Below are 20,410 nucleotides of genomic sequence, written 5' to 3'. Positions count from 1 at the left end.
GAGTTTTGGGATACCTGTAGGAAAGTATATGCCACCACATGCAAGAATGGTTGAGACACCATCTACTACACATTATTTGAGAATATCTGAAAAAGTAATGCATCTAATTGACAGGTTGACATATAATGGCTTTATGAAAATGCACTATGATGACATGGTATCTTATGTGCAGCATGTAGAGCCTACTTACTTTGAAGAAGCATTTGAAAGCAAAGATTGGAAGGAAGCAATGAATGAGGAAATGGATGCTTTGACCAAGAACAAGACTTGGGATCTAGTAGAGCTACCGTATGGCAAGAAAGCAGTTGGTTGCAAGTGAGTTTGTAAGTTTAAATGCAAGTCAGATGGTTCTTTGGATAGATATAGAGCAAGATTGGTTATAAATGGTTATGCACAAATGTATGGATTGGACTATAAGGAGACATTTAATCCAATTACAAAGATGACTATAGCTAGATTAGTGATTGCCTTGGCTTTGATTTATGGTTACAATTTATACCAACTGGATGTCAATAATGCTTTCTTGAATGGAACTTGGAAGAGGAAGCATATATGGAGCATCCTCAAGGGTCCATGTGTCCTAAGTATCTACACTATGTATGCAAGCTAAGGAATTATATGGGTTAAAGCAAGCACCTAGAGCTTGGTGTGAAAGGATCAATAGGTTTTTATGCAGCATGGGATTTCAACAAAGCATGGTTGATTACTCACTCTATGTTAGACACATAGAAGATGTAATGGTGGTTGTTGCCATCTATGTTGATGATGTTATCATAACAAGCACACTTGAAAGAGAATTTGCTAAAGTAAAGCATGGTTTGCATAAGGATTTTGACATCAAAGATCTTGGATTGTTGAGGTACTTTCTCGGCATTGAAGTAATTGACACACCACGTGGAATTTGGTTTGTGCAAAGGCCTTGGAAATTTTGAGAAGTATGGGATGACAACATGTAAGCGAGTTAATACACCATTGGATCAAAGCATAAAGATGGTTGATGATTGACAATATATTGAGGATATTACTATGTTCAGAAACATTATTAGTAGCTTGATCTACTTAACCATAGTAAGACCAGACTTAAGCTATTCAATTGGAGTGATAAGCCAAGTCATACAAAAGCCACACAAGTCACACTTGGATATAGTGAGGAGAGTATTGAGGTATGTGAAGAAGACAATTAATTATGGCTTGTTCTACGAGAAAGAGACCAAGCCTACATTGTTTGGATACACAAATGCTAACCATTCCACCAATGGTTATACTTTTTCATTTGGTTTAGCCATGGTGAGTAGGAGTAGCAAGAAGCAATTCGAATTTGCTTTGTCAAGCATAAAAGCAGAGTATAGAGGATATAGCATGGGCAACATGTGAGCAAACATGGTTGAGACTACTTCTATGTGACATGGGGATTGAGATAGATAGTGGAGTTATCAAGTGATAATGACACTAGCATTATGCTTGCACAAAACACAATTTATCATGCAAGAACAAAACACACATTGAAGTGTGCTATCCTTTCATCAGAGAGAAAGTCATGGATGGAGAGATAGGCTTAGTACATGTCAAAACCAATGACCAAGTCACGGATATCTTTACCAAAGCATCAAATAAAGATAAGTTTGAGTACTTTAGAAGTTCACTTCAAGTATCATGTTTGCAAGCTCATTCTGAGCTTGAGGGGGAGTACTGAAAAATATAACATAGATTAAGTCATATCCCATGGTTGTATGAAATGAAAAAGAGGCTATTTGTAAAGTGTCCTTAAGTCAAAGGAATCTATCCACTTTGGGAGATACTCATTGAGAAGAAGAAGAAGGAGGAGGAGGAGGAGGAGGACTGAGCCTCCATATCTTGTGCCATATCCCTTTTGTTGTGCATCTAAATTGTATCCTTTCAAGGCATGGGCTTATCTTATTAAGGAAATCAAGTGGCATGAGGGATGGAATAGGAGAGGGGCCTCTTGCCTATAATTTCTTTTCTCTTGTAGAAGAAGAACCTAAATTGTCTAAAAGCACACTCTATAGAGGCCTCATGTCGTGGATTGACATTTGGGATAGAAAAGTCAATGCATGGATAAATATTAACTATATTCAATAGCATTACAAATTGAAGGATAAAGAGAGAGAATGGATACGTAGACTAGCTCATAAAATCAAAAGGGATTGGCCAACCTCGTTTGAAGTAAAGGATTTGCATGTAGCCAAGGTTCTTAAAATGGAGGGTGGTAAAAAGCTATGATGTTGCAAAAATAATACGAAAATCATTCACCCCTTAGCCGGGTATGTATGTAGGTTAGTAGCTCATGGAAGAGAGAGCCCCCTCCCCCCCATGACAAGAATAAGTACACAGAAGGTAAAAATCAAACGTTAGGAAAAGAAACCTCTTCTAATAAACTTAATTTCTATTTATGGAAGGTGGAAATAAAAAAGTTTCCTTTGAGAAGTAAGTTGGCAAAAAAATATTCATGTTTCCCCATATATGTGCATTTTGCAAAAGGCATGAAGAAATAGGAGTGCAACTCTTTTGGAACTACATGTAAGTCAAGTTGATTTGGAGTAAAGTCAAAGGATGGTTGAAAGATGCCAATCTAAGTGACACCATTGCTATGAAGATGGCCCTTTTCATCGACAAGGGAGCTCTGATGAACATACATTTACGTTTATTAATATCCTGTAATCTTAAGGTTCATTTTGGAAAAATTTGCAATGAGATGATCTTATCTCCAATGGACATAAGCAAGGATTTAGTCTTGTCCAAGGATTTAGTGTTGCTAGGAATATGCAATCTTAGCACTACATTACTCTTAGTAATGCTTGTATTTAGACACGAATAGATATGTTTGAATTAATAGAATATCATGATATATAGAAAGTTATGCCAATTTACCCAAAATGTTGGCCATTTCAAAGTCACTAATATTACTAATTTTACACATGAAGGTCCAAAACCACTAAACCCTTATCCTTTTATTTTGTTGATCGCCCATGTGGTGATTGAATCAATAACTTAGAGCCCCCGTGCCTTGCTCCATTTGAGATTTTTTTCCAAATTGAGATCTATGAGCATTTGGGTCTAAAGGGTTTCCTATGCCCAACAGCTCTTCAATAGTTTAGTAATAAGTGAGTTCCCTCTCTTTCAAGTGGACAAAAGGCCAAGACACCCTGATTCTTTCTTCTTCTTTAACTAGATCGGGGTAAAGTACTTATTAATATCTTTCCTTTCCCATAGAAATTTCCCTACCAATGAGTCGTGTTCTTTCCAATCCTTCTGATTAATATAGTGCTTTAGTACATTTAATGTTAGATGCAAGGGGCAAGTTGTTGTAGACCAATATCTCAATTTCATACAGAGGCTTTCTATTATCCCCTCCATTCCCTCTGATTCTTTAATATCAATCCCCAAAGGATATCCCAAGGATCTAAAGGTTTGACTTGTATTTGTCACTCCTCCCTTCCAATGCAAATTAACAAGATCCCCAAAGGATATCCCAAGGATCTAAAGGTTTGCCCTTTATTTGTCACTCCTCCTTTCCAATGCAAATTAACAAGATCATCCTTTGTTACTACTAGATAATAATGTGTGAGATTGATTGTGAATCCACTTACTTGACTATATAAATCCAAGAGGTCCATGGCCTTTTGGATGTTACTTCCAATCTCATTTAACATCATCAAGAGGTCATCGACAAATCCTTGTCCTACCTTCCCCTATATCTAATGCCCTCCAACTCTACCTTTTAGCTAGATGGTCCATCATGTGAAAGAGAGGGCGTGTTGCCACGACAAATAGAAGGGGGTTGACATGATAGCCCCCTCTTACCCCTCTACTAACAATAATGGGATCAAGAATGGCATCATTTAGAGTAATGTGCCCTTTAGCCTATTTGACTAAAAGAAGGGACAAGTCGATTATCCTACCACTGAATCCCATCTTAAGCATGACCTGGTGATTAAAATCCCACTTTACCCTATAGAACACTTTCTCTACATCTAACTATAAAAATATTATCTTTTGGCCCGATGCCTTAGCCCAATCCACTGCTATAATGGCATTCAAAACATTATCCAAAGGCTCCTCCCTTTTATAAAACCGCATTGGTATCTATTGACATGTTTTTAGATGATAGGGTGTAACCTCTTGGCAATTGCCTTGGTCAAGTTCTTGTATACAGTACTCATTACAGAGATCAGTCTCCAATGACCAAATTTGGCCTTATGGTCCTACTAAGGGATTAGAAAAATAATTCTTTTTCCCCAAGAAGCCAACAAACATCCATAAATCCAATATTGATTAATTCATATTAGGATTGGACGTTTAAGACATTCGCAAAAATGCTTAAGCATCTTGCTTGTGATACCATCATGGCCAATCAATTTTTTGGCCCTCAATCCTTTCATGGTTGCATTCAACTCAATATTTAAACAAAATGTGGATTCCTGAAGGTCTAAGCTAGTAAAGGAATAAGCCAAACTATAGGAATGGTCTAATGGATTGTGAACGGATTTGCCTTTAGCATTTGGGCACATCGAAACCGCATAGGTTCACCAAGGTGCAATGCAAGGTGCACATCTAAAACATGCACCTACGAAGTTGTTGCATGTGAGCTTGACTTTGAGAGGGCCCACAATAGGAATGTTAACCTTCACAAAGTTTGGTTTGGTCTCACTATTGTTCCACAGTAAGCATCCCCTATTCTTGAAGGGATGTGCTATGGGGCAAGGCATACAAAGTTCTTCCTAATCACTTTGCAATATTGAGCAACAAGCTCCAAAGGTATGCATGAAGATATAGAATCTCCACCTACATTTGGCATTCCCTTTTGAGTGAATCTTGTCTCATTTCAATTGGTTGCCTGGGCATGACATAGACAATGTCAAGCCTAGAAGTAGACCCCCTATGCCAATATGTTTTTTGTTGCTTCACTCTTGTTGAGAACACCACTTCAAAGAAACCTTTACCCCTATAATATATCTAATCCACCATGCCTTTCCCCTTGAGTATTGTATTGAACCAATAAGCAATGTCCATTACTCTCCATGGTTTGTCAGTAAAGAAATCAAGGACTACCTTTTTGTTGAAGCATAGCTCATTGTTGCACACCTTCTTTGAATCCAAAACCACCTTTTTTGAGAGCCCATTGGTTGGGTCATCCATATGCTTTTGTAGGGATGTTGCTAGTATATCAGAAATACGTAGAGGGTTCGTTTTGACTCTAGCCTTGTTGTCTTCCTTAGTATTGAGTGAGCCTCCCCTTTTGGCACAACTCTAGAAGGATACCCCTTAGAGAGAGTTTCGATTGATCGAGTTTCACAGTTTGACTCACCACCTTTAGGTGGCACTTCCTCCTGCTTTCTCTTTTGTGCATTTTTGCCTTTCTCCACCTTTGAGCACTCATCAACAAACTATGCCCACATTCGTGTTGAAGCTATCCACATCCATTTGGTCTTCTTGCTTAGTGTGATGCATTAAAAGGGCCTACTCAAGATGTCTTGCATTTCATGTATGTTAGCCATTGATGTGTGGTACAACACGTGGCGGCTTTATTTAATGCAATCAATCTCACTTTAGACACTATGCCCACATTCATGCTCAAGCTATCCACATCCATGCTATCTTCTTGCTTAGTGTGATGGGTTTAAGGCTTGCTCAGGATGGCTTGAGCAAAAGGCCCCAAGCATTGCATTGCATGCATGTTAGCCACTCGTGTGGTACAACACATGGTGGCTTTTATTTAATGTAATCAATCTTTTTTTAAACACTATGCCTACATTCATGCTGAAGCTATCCACATCCATGCAATCTTCTTGCTTAGTGTGATGCATTTAGGGGCCTTGATCAAGATGGCTTGAGCAAGGCCCCAATCATTGCATTGCGTTACGTAGATTAGCCACTCATGTGTGGTATGACACATGGCAGCTTTTATTTAATGTGATCAATCTTCCTTTAAAGACTCCTAACTCTCTTAGTTATTTTCATAACAGCTCAAGCCTTACCACAGTATGATAGTCTTGGTCATCTTTTTAATTATTGTATTTACTTGCTTTTTAAATTAAATTTAATAATATAAGCTAAGCTATTGACGACGGATACCGCATTAAAATAAAAAGTCATTGGAGTATGGATGACGAGAAATTCAATGAATGGGATGTTTGAAAATTGATCACTCTCGCTCTCTCCCTCTCTCTCTTTGGCTGTTTCGAGGGAGAGCTTGCCTGGAGCTTGAGCTATGGCGAATCCACTAGCAACTAACGCGATCATGTATATTTTTTTACTTACCCTGATTTGCATTTTAGCAAGCTTCTCCCACAGCAGAGCATCATCTTCCACGGTTGCGCCTGCATCATTGCTCACCCTTGATCGTTCCCTGCGCTCTCTTCGCCGCCAGCGCGCCCATCCCCGCGTCCAGTTAGCAGCCGCTCGTGGCGTCCTGCACCGCCTTCTCCCAGGTCGCTCGTCTAGCTTCGAATTTGCGATCATCTCAGAGGTTCTTCTTCAATCCTCTTCTTTCCCGTTCTGCCATCTCCTTTAACCGTGCAAGGATTCTTAAAAAAATCTCTCAACCCTTAATCTCAGGAGGAATGTGGGGGGCAAGGGTGCTTCCTCATCAGCAATGGGAAACAGGGAGGTCCTGAAATAAGGTGAGTGTTAAGCTTCGTGTAGCAAAATTGGATTGATCAGAAAAAGATGAAGATTTAGAGGACTTTACTCACATTATTATGAACAAATACACTGCCTTTTTGTTTTGAAATTTCCAATTGTCGTAGAAGTCGATATGTGGTGTTGTTCGCCAGTGTGCATTGCTGATTCCTAGCTAAAGCCATATCACTCCCAATGAATCGAATCGCATCATGCCTATGCAAGACCCTGAGGTCTCACGATTCTGGACCCGAAGAAAGTAATAGCAAATTTTGAGTATAGTTGATTTGAATGGAATTCTTTGCAAGACCCTGAAGCTACATGATTTTGAACCGAAGACAGTCATAGTGAACTTTGATGTGATAGTCCTTAAACTGAAGGCTGAAGTCTTTTACGAGAGACATCTTGCTTCCCAAAATTATCCTGAACACAAAGGGTTGCTGCAGGACACTTATAGTAAGGGAGCTTGCTAGGGAGCCTTTATACACCATTGTGCAAGAGTATCAAGCATTTTTGGCATTCTCTTTGCAAGGCTTTTAAAAGAATCCTCAGAAGTCAAAAGCAACTTGCTCAGGGAACAACAGAAACTTTGACGGATTTACACAACAGAAACTTGCTCCAGGAACAACAGAAACTTTTAAAAGAATCCTCAGAAGTCAAAAGCAACTTGCTCAAGGAACAACAGAAATTTTGACGGATTTACACAGCCAAGTAGCTGCTGCAGACATCCTGATCAAGCCAGTAAATCAAATAAGGATGACACATCCGAAATAGGTACACAAAGTCAATGCCTTAACCATTGGTGGACCCATACCAATGATCTGTGTTCAACTCAAGAATATGCCACAGTTCTCTTTATATGTGCATGCAATCTTGGACATAGGTTCAAGTCTTACAATTGCTCCCTATGAATTGTTTCCGCTGAATTGTATCAAGGTCAGCAGTCCTATGATTGTGGAATTATCAAATAACAAGAAGATGACATTGATCCATGTGACTCAAGCCTATCTACATCTTGGCTTGATAAAAGTATCCATTGAGATATAGCAAATGAAGCATATGAGATATGATCTCTTGATTGGTACAGATATTCTTCAACATCTTGTACCCTATACCTTTTGGGTAGAACATTTCACAGCTTCCTTTCGATGTTTGCAACAAATCCCAATAAGTGACAAATGGCTAGCCTCTAGGGATGAAGCCAAAAGAGCATTGGTTACAATTGCATTGAACCACAAATGCATTCATGCTTTAAAATTTAAAAAACGAAAGCAAATAAATTCCTAGAAAAAATGAACTTGAATCTGGGCTTTGTCAAAGAGAATGTTAAGGAGGCCTATACTTGTTACAAGAGTTATGTAGACTTGAAATAAAGTCAAAGGATTTTCAAGAGGGAAATGTATTCATGCATTAAAAAATGACCATATTTTAAAGCAAAGAAACCTCGAGAGAAAAAAAAAATCCCAAATGTGGGCTTTGCCAAAGAGAATGTTAAGGAATCCTAGGATTGTTTCAAGAGTTCTGTAGAGTTTAAAGAAAGTCAAAGTGATTTTTCAGAGAGCAAGGTATCTACGAGTAACTTTATTAAGAATGTCAAGTGGAAGAAGTATATGTAACATATTTTGGAACATTGTGAGTCTTAGTTTAAAAACTCTTCTAAGTTATCTCCAAGGGGTTATGTAACACTTAAAACGATTGGATTAGTGGCTTACAAGTGAATGATTTTGAATTACACCTAGTTTTGAAAGATTGGAAAGATCTCTAAGTAATTTGCTAAGGCTTCTCTAAAACTAGCTTATGCTTGTAGCTTGTAGGTTAGTGTCACGAGGATGTGAGATCTTATTACTTTGCTTAGCATTTGATTAAAAGTTAATTAAATGTGCTAATGTGACTTGCACATTTAAGGTGCGAGTTAATTATTTCACAGTATGGAATCCAAAACCTTGAAATATCAGTTGATGCCAAAGGCAAAATTTGTAATAAGTTATGGCTCATAGATACTAGATGGCACCCGGTGTTAGATTTGGGTCTAGACCAATGTATTGGCCACTAATGTTAGTGGTAACATCAGAGACTAGACATTAATTAATTAATTGATGCCAGTCTAAGGGCTAATAACTGCTCAAGGATACTTGGAAGATAAATTGGCCTAGCCAATTTAATTATTGGCTAGTGAAATTAATTTTTTGAGTATTAGAATAATTATTAATTTTTTAAAATTAATAAAATTAATTTAAGGAGTTGGATAACGTTGAAAAATGGGATTAGAAGATTGCCACTTGTTGGTAAAACTTTCTCATGCAAGTGGGAAAAACGTTTTTAGGGGTTTGGTGGAAGTCTATTTTAGCATTGTGAGAGAGAAGCAGGCTCTTAGAGAGTTAGGAGAGGTTGCTGATGTGATTTGCAACCACAAAGGATTAGTTCTATAGCATGTGACATCAGTTTGTGTCGAGAAACTACTTTTTCGGTTTACACACTTTAGTTAGGGTTTTGCATTGAAAGCCTCAAAAAAGGGTTGGTGTCCACATTTTGGTCACTTTTTTAGTGGGCACCCACATAGTGGTGTGCCACCCTAGACAACTCATGTCTATAAATAGGCCATCACTTCATTCATTCTTCAACCCACTTCAGTCATTCTTTACCTCTCTTCCTTCGTCATTTCGACACTCTTTCCTCTTCACTCCACTGTTGCCCATACTCCTGCTAGAGGACATCGCAGTTCATGGTCACCCTTCCTTTTCTCGTTTAGGTGCCGTGCTCCCTCATCATCAGGTTTGTGTTTGGAGGTCTTTTATGGCTAGCAACCTTTTTTCCTTGTTGGTGACATCTCCTCCACCCATTAGGCGTCTTCTCAATTATTGCGTTTGATGTATTCGAAGACTCTCCATCAGTAGGCGTCAGCTCCCAAAAACCTGGTGATTTGCTGTTATCTGTGTTTTGTATGTGGAGGCCTTCTCTTTATTAAGCATCAACTCCCAACACCTGGGGATAGCATTCTGCATCTAGTGACTATCTTTTCACCCCCCGCTTCAGTTCGACACTCTCCATGTATTTACGTTTTGCAGTTTGGAGACTTTCTCTATATTTGGCGTTATCACATGGTACCTGGTGTTAGTTATTTGGGCTGCTTTCTCTGCGTTTGACAACTCAGACACTGCAATTTACTTTTTCCTACCCAGGTTCACTCTTCGACGTCTAAGGACTGCTGTTTGCTCCCTTGACAGCTGATGATCATCTTCCTTATCTCTGATGGCATTAGATGACTGCAGTTATCGTTTCCTCAATAGCTGTCCTTCACCTTCCAATGATTACTTTAATAGCCCATTTCCCAGAGGATTCTGTTTTGCTTCTTTCACTATGCAGATTCCCCACAGGTGCTACCACCGTGTATCAGCTTTTCTGAGCTTTGGCTCTGTTGTATCAGCTTTTCTTCTCATAGTATGGTTTAGTGCATCATCACCGTGTTCTTCTGTTTTTGAGTTTTTCTTCTCTCTCAATGTTTGCCATACACACTGTGTTTTCTTTTTTTTTTGTAAAACACACTGTGTTTCTCCCTGCAAACCCTACTCTTTCTCTATACTACCGCATATTTTGACAAAGAATCTGACTCTACCTCGGGAGAGAAGCCACTAGCTCCGTAACTTCATGTTGGAGAAATTCGAAGGCCTTGTTACCAAGTTGTGGCTAAACCTCCATGGCCCCGATCTAAGTGGTCTTTGAAGATCCTAGGTATCAATAGGAGAAATCATTGCTTGAAGACAACCAGCCCTAAAGAGTAAATGGATGGTTAAGAACTTCCTGATGAGTAGTTGTCTCCTCTGAGGGTGAAGATGTAGGGGCCCTCTTTGAAGTTGAAGAAGAAGGAGCCTCCTCTGAGGGTAAATAGAGTGCATTCCCCTCTGTGAGGCATTTTAGTGAAGTGTTGAGTTGCCCCTATGTGAAAACTTAAAGCAAAATATTTGTCCCTTGACCTAATCAAATTGCAAATTTAATGTATGGCAATTGTTTTTTCCACTCCAATATAAATGGCATATCATTTTGCCACATATGATGGAGTCATAAGTTGCATGGATCTATGTTCTAAGTGTGGATGTAGTGGGGATATGTTAAGAGAGGTACTTCACCTTTAATATCACCCTTCAAGCAATAATAAAATTAACATACAAAGCACAAGTGAACTAAGTTGAATTCAATAAAGTAATCAACTTAATGGAGGTAGAATCTTATTATGCTAATGAGATGCCTATTGGTCAACCTTGGTGGTATATTTTAAATTTAAGTTGTCTTCAATTTGGAATCCAAAATATTGTAATCATTGATAAAATCTCACGGATCACGGACTTTGAATCATTTGATGAAGAAAGTGCTGTTGGTCTTGTTGAAGTAGGTATTTGGGGTATAGAAGATGCCGAAGAACTCCTAGAGGTGGCCTCTCGAACTTGAGTGGTTGAGGATGGAAAAAGGTGAGGCTTAGGCTAAGGTAAGAGTGGGTAACAGCTGATGTCTCTCAATGGAGTATAGAAGATGTCGAAGAACTCCTAGAGGTGGTCTTTCAAACTTGAGTAGTTGAGGGTGGGGAAAGGTGAGGCTCAGGTTGAGCCAAGGGTGGGTAACAGCAGTTGATGTCTCTCAATGGAGTGGACCGTGGAGCCGAAGTAATGGGAGGAGTCGAACAACCACTAGCTCTTGAAGGATGTTGAGGGGACGATATCCAACAATCATTCTCTCCCTGTGGAGCGGATTGTAGAACCGTGGGTTGTCAAGGTGGCATTCCTGAAACCCTAGAAGAAGTAGAAGCAACCTCAGTAGCGCATTGCGGTGGTCGCGAGGAGGTTGAGGCGCTTAATGATCGTTGTGTGCTCGAGAGGACTTAGTGCATATCGGATGTGTCTTATTGCCTTGAGCATAAAAATCTGAAGCCGGTGTAAAATAAACTCTATGGTCCAGAAGGGAGAGGTAGCACAATGAGTGCTTGGAGGTAGACGCATATACCCCAACAATGTAGGGATCAAAGGCCCATGTTAGCAAGTATTTGTGGGAGGTTCGGTGATGTGGAAGAGGAGCACCCAGTGGTTTGTCCATTTGCCTGTGGCATAGCAGCTGAGAAACGCGTTTCTTGAGTTTGAAACTTACGAAACATTTCTTAAAGCACGAAACGTTTCTGAGAGTAAAAAACGTGGGTGTTTTTATTTTTTAAATTTTTTTTGGTGAGTTGGAACTCAAAACATGGTTTTTTCGACAAAAACTATTGGGCAATGTTAAGCATGATGATGATGATGCGTAATGACTCATGAGGGCTCAAGATTTTGGATGAGAGACTAATTTTTTTGTGATTTTGCTTAGTTATTGGACTTTGTCAATCTAGTATCTATTCTTGTCTTGAGATTTGAATATTATACGATTTTAGTCTCATTTATGAGTTATTTATGATATATTACGATTCATTCTCGATTTTGACATTTTGTTAGTTTGTTTTGAAATGAGAATCATGATGTTGCAACTTGACTCAGTCCATATTATAGATAGTCTATTTACATGTTAATTTTAATTTTCTTTGTATGATATGTAGAATTGTAATGTTTGAGTTCTAAACCATAGTATAGCTTGTCCAAAGACTAACTTTGACATAAGTGACAAGTCAATAATGGATTATGGATATGTAACATATAATGTATTATTCTCAATTGACTCTATTATCACTCAAGCTCAATTAGCCATTCTTTGTTTAAGAGAGAGTTCCATAGAGGTTTAGAACCTCTTTCCCCAGTCAATTATTAAAAATCCCTATATAAAAAAATCAGCGTTTCTTATTTTACCCCCTCTTGAAAGAAACTTACGAGACACGTTTCTAATGTTTCGTTTCTAAACGGTTCTGGCTGCTATTGCTTGTGGAGAAGTCAGCATTGGAGTGTCAATTTGTAAAAGGAAGGGTGGGTGGGAGAGGAAGAGAAGGGTATCTTTGTCTCTTGTTTGATGTAGCAGAAATGAAAGGGAAAATTAGTAAATGATGCTCCAACCCGCAACTTGTCTTTGCCTTCTCTGATGAATAGGGTAAAGCTCTCTAAGCTCCTACACTTTGATACTATGTTCAAAATATGCGAAGTGCAGAGAGATAGTAGGGTTTGTGGGGGGAAACACAAGAGTGTATATAGCAAACACTGAGAGAGATGAAAAACTCCAAAATATAAGAACACGGTGATGATGCACTGAATCATGCTATGAGAAGAAAAGTTTATACAATGGAGCTCAGAAGATGATTGCATTGTCCTATTTGACTTAGGCGGTAGTGGGTTGAAGAAAGAATGAAGTGATAGTCTATTTATAGGCATAAGTTGTCTAGGGTAGCACACCATTGTGTGGATGCCCAATGAAAAAGTGACCAAAATATGGACACTAGTCTTTTTTGAGGTTGCCAATGTGAAATCCTAATTGAACTGTGTAAATAGAAGAAGTGGTTTCTCAATAGGTTGGAGCCCTTGAGGAGTAGGTGACAACTTTCATGGCTATTTGAGCAGGGTAGCAGTAGCTTTTCAGCGTATCTCGCAATGAAACTCTGAAGTTTCTCTCTCATTCCCCTAACCATTTGTCGAGCTTTCTCAGCACTTTCCAGTAGTTTGAGCCATCAGAGAAAGAGATTTCAGTCAATCTTTGTTGTAAACTCTAATTTACAGTAGAAATTAGGGTTTGATAGCCACCTCGAGATGCATACTCAGAATTGAGGGCCTAGGACTTGAATTCCAACAGCTGAAATTGCGGAATTTCAGGGAGATTCAAGAGGCCAGGCAACGAATATTAGATTTGGGGCTGAATTTGTCTTTCAAGAAGAAGGATGAAGGCCAATCCCCAAGCAAACCAAGGGGAAAATTGGTTTGAAGGCTTGCTTGTCAGTTTTGACAGCAAGAGGCACTTGGATTTAGCAGAGGAGATTAGGGGATCTTAGTTGTACTCCATCCATTTGCAATAAAGGTTAAAGAAATATTACAAGGGGCACCAACCTTTGGGCCAACCTAGTTTCTATTGTCTAAGATTAAAGTGGTAAAGTGTGCATTTTCACTTAGTGTGAATTAATTACTTGTAAATATCAATTAATTAGGTTATTTCTACCATTGTGAGAGAGAAGGAGGTTGTTAGAGAATAAGGAGAGACTATTAATGTGATTTGCAGCCACTAGGGATCAGTCCGGTAGCATGTGATAGTAGTTTAAAACCCTCCAGCAGTAGGTAATAGTAGCCCAAGGTCCTTCTGGTGTAGATAACAGCATACAAGATTTGTAGCCACCAGAGATCAGTCCTATAGCATGTGACAGCAGTTTGGAGCCCTCCAGCAGCAGCAGGTAATAGTAGCTCAAGGTCCTTTTGGTGTAGGTAACAGTAGCCCAAGGAGAGGTTGCTGATGTGATTTGCAGCTACCAGGGATCAATCCTATAGAATCTGACAGCAGTTTGGAGCCCTCGAGCATTAGATTATAGTAGCCCAAGGTTCTTCTGGTATAGATGACAGCATATAAGAGGGGGCAACAGTCTTTTTGGTGGTCCTAAGCTATAGGTGACAGCTTCCATGGCTATTTGAGCAGGATAGTAATAGCTTTTCAACATTTTTCGTGATGAAACTCTGAAATTTCTCTTTTTATAGCATTCTTTCTCATTCCCCAGCCATCTCTCAAGTTATCTCAAGCAGTTTGAGCCATTAGAGGAAGAGATTTCAGTCAATTTCTGCTGTAAACTCTAATTTATAGTAGAACTTAGGGTTTGATAGCCACCTCGGGATGCATACTCAAAATTGAGGGCCTAGGACTTGAATTCTAACAGTTAAAATTAGGGAATTTGAGGGAGATTCAATAGGCCAGGCAGCCAATACCAGATTTAGGGCTGAATTTGTATTTCAAGGAGCAGAATGAAGGCCAATCCCTGAGCAAAACCATGGCCTGCTGGTCAGTTTTGACAACAAGAGGCACTTGGATTAGCAGAGGAGATCAGAGGATCTCAATTGTACTCCTTCTATTTGCAATATAGGATAAACAAATATTGCAAGGGGCACCAGTTTTGGGGCCAACTGGGTATCCAATGTCCAAGATTAAAGTGGTAAAGTGTACATTTTCAGTTTATGTGAATTTTATGCTTGCTTTAATTAGTATTGAATCAGGTTATTTACCACCCTATCCAAGGAGAAAGATTGGTTTCAAGGTTCCAACATTGGAATACCATCAAATCCCTTGAATTGGTGGGCCCAAGGCACCTGATTGAAGGTCAAAATCTTTGCTCTAGTGCTGAAATTGAGTTTATCTGAGCACTTACAACAAGAATGTCTTTAGATAGTGAGATGGAATCAAGCATGGATGATGTCTATCAATCTAAAAATTCACAAAGTATTGGAAAAAATGCTAGATCAAAATGTGGATCCTTCCAGGCCTTTAGAAGCTGATGATTAGCAAGAGAAAGAGGAATTTGATGACCAATTTAAGGATTAGTTGAAGACAACAATTGAAATGTTAATGCAATTGGCAAATGATCCTCAGTTCATGCACTTTTTGAACCCCCTTAAAGGAGGGTGGTAAAGGCAGCCTCGGGACAGCAAGATGCACGGAAGAAAGAGTCAATATAGCAGCATGATGTTTCACCAAACGTGGATAGTGAGCATCAGCAAATGATGCTAGAGAGGCAATTGATGCATATGCAAGGCCAACTTGGAAGTGCCAATCCAATGTTTTTTGGATAGTAGGATATGCATGCGATTATGGGGCAGCCAGGTTACTTTGGTGGTGGCACTAGTTTTCATGCTATGGTGGGTGAGAGACTGCATACGGGGATGTATAGCACAACTCCTTACAGTATGCAACAACCAATGTGTAGTATGCAAGGCCCAATGTATCTAGGTAATATACATAATCCCATGTATAACAATGTTGGCATGATGCCGGGGCACAAAGTGGTAAGTTTGGCAACGCATATATGTAGCCCACTATGTTTGGGACTCATGGTATTGATGCTGGTTATGCAAATGCTCCGTATACTGTTGGTCATGAGGAAAAAGGCAGCTAGTAATGCATGCAATGTATGGGAAAATGTATCTTGGTATGGCTGCTAGTATGCAAATTCCCATGCATAATCACATTGCAACGGTTCAAAGTATATAAACAAGAATGTTTCCTAATGCGTTTGGTGCTCCTAGCATGCTAGGTACATGAGGGGCTAGTCAACTAGATGCAATGTTGCATATTAGTTAAGTTGGAATTGCAGTAATATGAAAGTATAAAGCATCACAATGCTCAAGGGGAAGAAAGGCCGACAACCTAGTGGAGATTTCAAGGTAAGTAAAGTTAGAGGTAAAGTTTCCATATGCTTCTTGGTGAAGCTTCAGCATTGTTTCACCAATAGATGCAAAGTGGATGGACGAAGATGACTTGGTAGATTATCCTCAGTTGTTGCAACTTTATTGGGATGGCTTTCAGTTAAAGCGGTTTTTGGTTCTGGCTCAGTCAAGTTCAGCAAAGTGGGGATCCAGAGCATTGCGTGTTGCTCAAGGGGGAGGTAGTTTTTCCACTCCACTAGTTTTGGACAACTCTCGTATGAAGTGGATCTCGGATGTATTCAACATGCATCCAAAGTACTGTCCTAACAGTATGTCTGCCATGAGGTCACTACTCAGTGTACTAGTCACTGTGAGATGTCTGTAGATGAGTATGAGTTTCACTCGGGCACTGAAACTATACTTTTGCATTAGTTTATGATTAGTTTGACATGAGTTTTTGCCTCAGTTTGAGAAATTTATTTGATAAGTTCTAGCTTAATTTTTGATCAATTTGAGAACCGTCTATAGTCACTTTTTGGGATTAGTTTTGCATTAGTTTTTGCATTAGTTATTGATCAGTTTTTGCAATTAGTTTGGGATCACATTTGTAGCAACCTGTGATCAGTTCTCAAATTAGCAAGTAATCAGTTCATGATCAATTTATACTTAGTTTTCAATGGTCTTTAGCTGGTCCCATGGGCAGCAATATGTTAGTAAATACCGTTGACAATTTCAGCCATGGTTTTGTGAGAGCAGAGGATCGAGGTACAGCCAGATTCAGTAGACAGTGTGAGAGTGAGAGAGGCCGAGTTGAAGCACGACACCCAAGAGAATAGACTGAATGAGTGTAATCTGAAAGTACAAAGTACAACCCTTAAACCTTAGGGTTGTAGGGGGGTGCTCACACATGACACACACTAAGTGCCTAAATGTGTGTAACATAAGCACATAAGTACACATGATAATAAGACCATAAGTCTGGGGGAAAAAACCTCTCCTACCGAGAGTAAAAAGTGCCCCAGTGTCCTACTGATCACCGACACTCCCATATGAGCTTAGGCGTAAGTAAGGCGTGAGTAAAATACCCAACAAACCCCCCTGGAGTGAAGAGTGATCAAGAGTACAAGGATCATCCGCCACCAAAGGATATCAAATTTAAAGCATCGCGAAATGCTTCAAATTTGTCACGAGGAAGAGCTTTGGTGAAGATGTCTGCCACATTACTGGTGGTAGGATAATAGACAAGGCTGATATCACCTGCATGTAGCCTCTCTCTGACAAAGTGATAGTGAATCTCAATGTGTTTCGTGCGAGCATGAAACACTGGGTTCCGTGCCACTACAATGGCACTCTGATTGTCAGTGAACAAAGGAGTAGGCTCAGTAACAGATAGATCCAAATCAGCTAGTAAGCGTCTAAGCCATACGCATTCAACTGTGGTGGTGAAAGTTGCCTTGTATTCAGCTTCACATGACGATGTGGCAACAGTGGATTGTTTCTTGCTAAGCCAAGAAATGCAAGAAGTGCCAAGAAAGAAACAATTGCCACTAGTAGAGTGACGTGTATCATAATCACCAGCCCAATCAGAATCACTGTAAGCATGTAAATGCAGTGGTCCCCCCTTGGCATAAAGCAACCCAAGAGAACGAGTACCCTGCAAGTAGCGGAAAACACGCTTGACAGCTTGCCAATGTGACATATGTGGCTGATGCATATACCTGCTCAAGGCTGAAATCTCAAATTGTATGTCCGGCCTAGTATTGCATAGATAGATAAGACATCCAACTGCAGGAGCATATGTATGTATATCAAACAAATCACTGTCATCATGTAATGACAGTTTCAGTCCAGGTTCCATGGGAGTAGTAACTGGCTTGCAATCCTGTAAGCCAAATTTCTCAAGAAGCTGCCCAATATACCGTGACTGTGATAACCCAATACCTCGAGCATTATGTATGAACTGGATGCCCAAGTAGTAATGCAAAACTCCCAAGTCAGACATGTCAAAAGTTTGCTGCAAATTTTGTTTGAATGCTGAAATCTGATCAGCATGTGTTCCAGTGAGCAAAAGGTCATCAACATAAAGACATAAAATCAGCATAGATCCCCCTTCTTTACATATGTAAAGGGTAGACTCAGATGAACTATTTAGAAACCCCTGACCAAGCAAGAAAGCATCTATCTTTTCATACCAAGCTCTAGGAGCTTGTTTTAAACCATATAGTGCCTTTTTGAGCTTGCATACCAAATTTTCTGAGCCTTCAACTGCAAAACCAATGGGCTGCTGTACATAAACTTCCTCCTGAAGTTCCCCATGCAAAAATGCAGTCTTGATATCTAGCTGATGGACTGTCCAACCATAATGTGCAGCCAAAGCAATCATAGACCTGATGGTCGTCATACGGGAAGTAGGAGCAAATGTCTCCTCATAATCAATGCCCTTTTTCTGTGCGTAGCCTTTAGCTACCAGCCGTGCCTTGTATTTATCAATGGATCCATCTGCTTTTCTTTTCAATTTGTAGACCCATTTTGTTCCAATGGCTTTCTTCCCAAATGGCAAGGACACCAAATCCCAAGTTTGATTCTTAGTAATAGAATCTAATTCAGCTTGCATGGCTGCCTTCCAATGCACACTGTGTTGTGCATCCTCATAACATTCAGGCTCTTCATTATCAAAAGTACTTGCTGCCATAATAAACTCCATAGTATGTGCTGAATCATGCAAACGAGTTTGCCTTCTAGTACGACCAGCCATGGGTGCATCCAAAGGACTATCTTGCATAGTCTGCAAATACCATCTAGGTAGCTGTCTAGCATCCTGGCTGTGTGCAAGCTCTTGCTGAATTTCTATTTCAGCATGATGCTGAATATTCCAATCAGCTAATGGCTGAATTTCTGCACTATCCATAGGAGCAGCTGGCTGAACATTAGGTTCATTTTGTGAACCTCCAGCTGAATCACCAAAAGTAATGGGCAGCAGCCCTTCAAAAACATCATGGGCAGCCTGATATGTGTCCAAACCAGCCAAGGATAATTCTGATTTTTCATCAAAAACAACATCCCTGCTGACAAAAACCTTCTTAGTAACGGGATCATAGAGTTTGTAGCCTTTGCTCTCATTGCTATATCCCATAAAAATGCACTTAACAGCCTTGTTGTCCAATTTTCTTCTAAGTACATGTGGAATATGGGCATAGGCAAGACACCCAAAGGTACGAAAGTGACCAACAGAAGGTTTACGGCTGTTCCAAGCCTCAAATGGTGTGATGGTCTTCAAGGCTTTGGTAGGGCATCTGTTCAAAATATGGCAAGCACACATGACTGCTTCCATCCAAAAACTATGAGGCAAGCTCTTTGCCTTCAGCATACATCTGGCCATCTCCATGAGTGACCGAATTTTCCTCTCTGCTACCCCATTCTGCTGTGGAGTATAAGCTGGAGTATACTGATGTACTATGCCCTTCTGCTGCAAAAAAGAATTCAGCATAGAGGACATGTTACCCCATTCTGCTGTGGAGTATAAGCTGTAGTATACTGATGTACTATGCCCTTCTGCTGCAAAAAAGAAATCAGCATAGAGGACATGTATTCCCCCCCTCGGTCCGAACGGAGAGTCTTAATGTGGCATCCAGATTGGTTTTCAACAAGTGCACTAAAAGCCAAAAATGCATCATACACTTCTGACTTCTTTTTCAAACAATAGACCCAGCAAAAACGTGTGAAGTCATCCATGAATGTTACAAAATAATAACAACCACCCAATGACATGGTCTGCATAGGCCCACAAACATCTGAATGCACCAACTGCAATCTGGTTGTTGCCCTGAAAGCAACATCACGAGGAAATGAGAAACGATGCATTTTTCCCAAAATGCATCCCTCGCATAAGTGCTTAGGAGGTCTCTCCAAGAGAGGTAAGCCATCCAGCATCTGAGTACGCTGTAAAAGCATCAAGCTGCCAAAGTTTACATGCCCTAAACGAGCATGCCATAACTCCGCCTGTATCATAGCAGAAGTAAGAGTGGATGTCAAGTATGCTGACTGAGCTACTGAAAGAGCATCCAACTCATATAAACCATGACACAAAGATCCTGTCAAGACCAATGTCATGCATTCTTTTTCTCGAACCATGCAACGGTCATCATGAAAAGTGACCTGCATACCACAACGTGCCAAAGAAGAAATAGAAAACAAATTCTTCTTTATTCGAGGCACAAACAAAGCATCCTGCAGGCGGAGAATAGAGCCATCAATGGCTGTGAGCTGAATCTCCCCAATACCACGAACAGGGTATGATGCATTATTGGCACATTGTACCGATTTCCCAACGGGAGGTGCACTAACTGAAGCAAACAAATCTCTGCGAGATGTGATATGTCTAGAAGCACCACTGTCAAAGAACCAAGTGTCAGCATCCTCTGTAGAGCTAAGTGCTCTATCGGCCTAAGAGATGTCATAACTGCAAGTGTAAAAACAATAGTCCC

At 40.0% G+C, this 20,410-nt stretch overlaps 1 protein-coding gene across 1 annotated transcript in view; it reads left to right on the top strand.

Moving 5' to 3' along the window:
• The first annotated feature begins 6,148 nt into the window (after positions 1–6,148).
• CYL1 (alpha-N-acetylglucosaminidase family / NAGLU family) overlaps positions 6,149–20,410 on the top strand; it is a 200,869-nt gene continuing 186,607 nt past the window's right edge. Inside the window, exons 1-2 of the mRNA XM_087687497.1 lie at positions 6,149–6,487; positions 6,577–6,641. Of these exons, the coding sequence (XP_087543623.1) occupies positions 6,230–6,487; positions 6,577–6,641 (323 nt within the window). The 5' untranslated portion in view covers positions 6,149–6,229. The remainder of the gene's footprint in view (positions 6,488–6,576; positions 6,642–20,410) is intronic.

The sequence above is a fragment of the Lygodium microphyllum genome, chromosome 11, assembly GCF_053477565.2.
Source record: "Lygodium microphyllum isolate KBCC chromosome 11, Lygodium_microphyllum_v1.1.10, whole genome shotgun sequence".
Classification (NCBI taxonomy): Eukaryota; Viridiplantae; Streptophyta; class Polypodiopsida; order Schizaeales; family Lygodiaceae; genus Lygodium; species Lygodium microphyllum.
The sequence above is the reverse complement of the archived record's forward strand: the minus strand, read 5'-3'. Positions and strand labels throughout refer to the sequence as shown.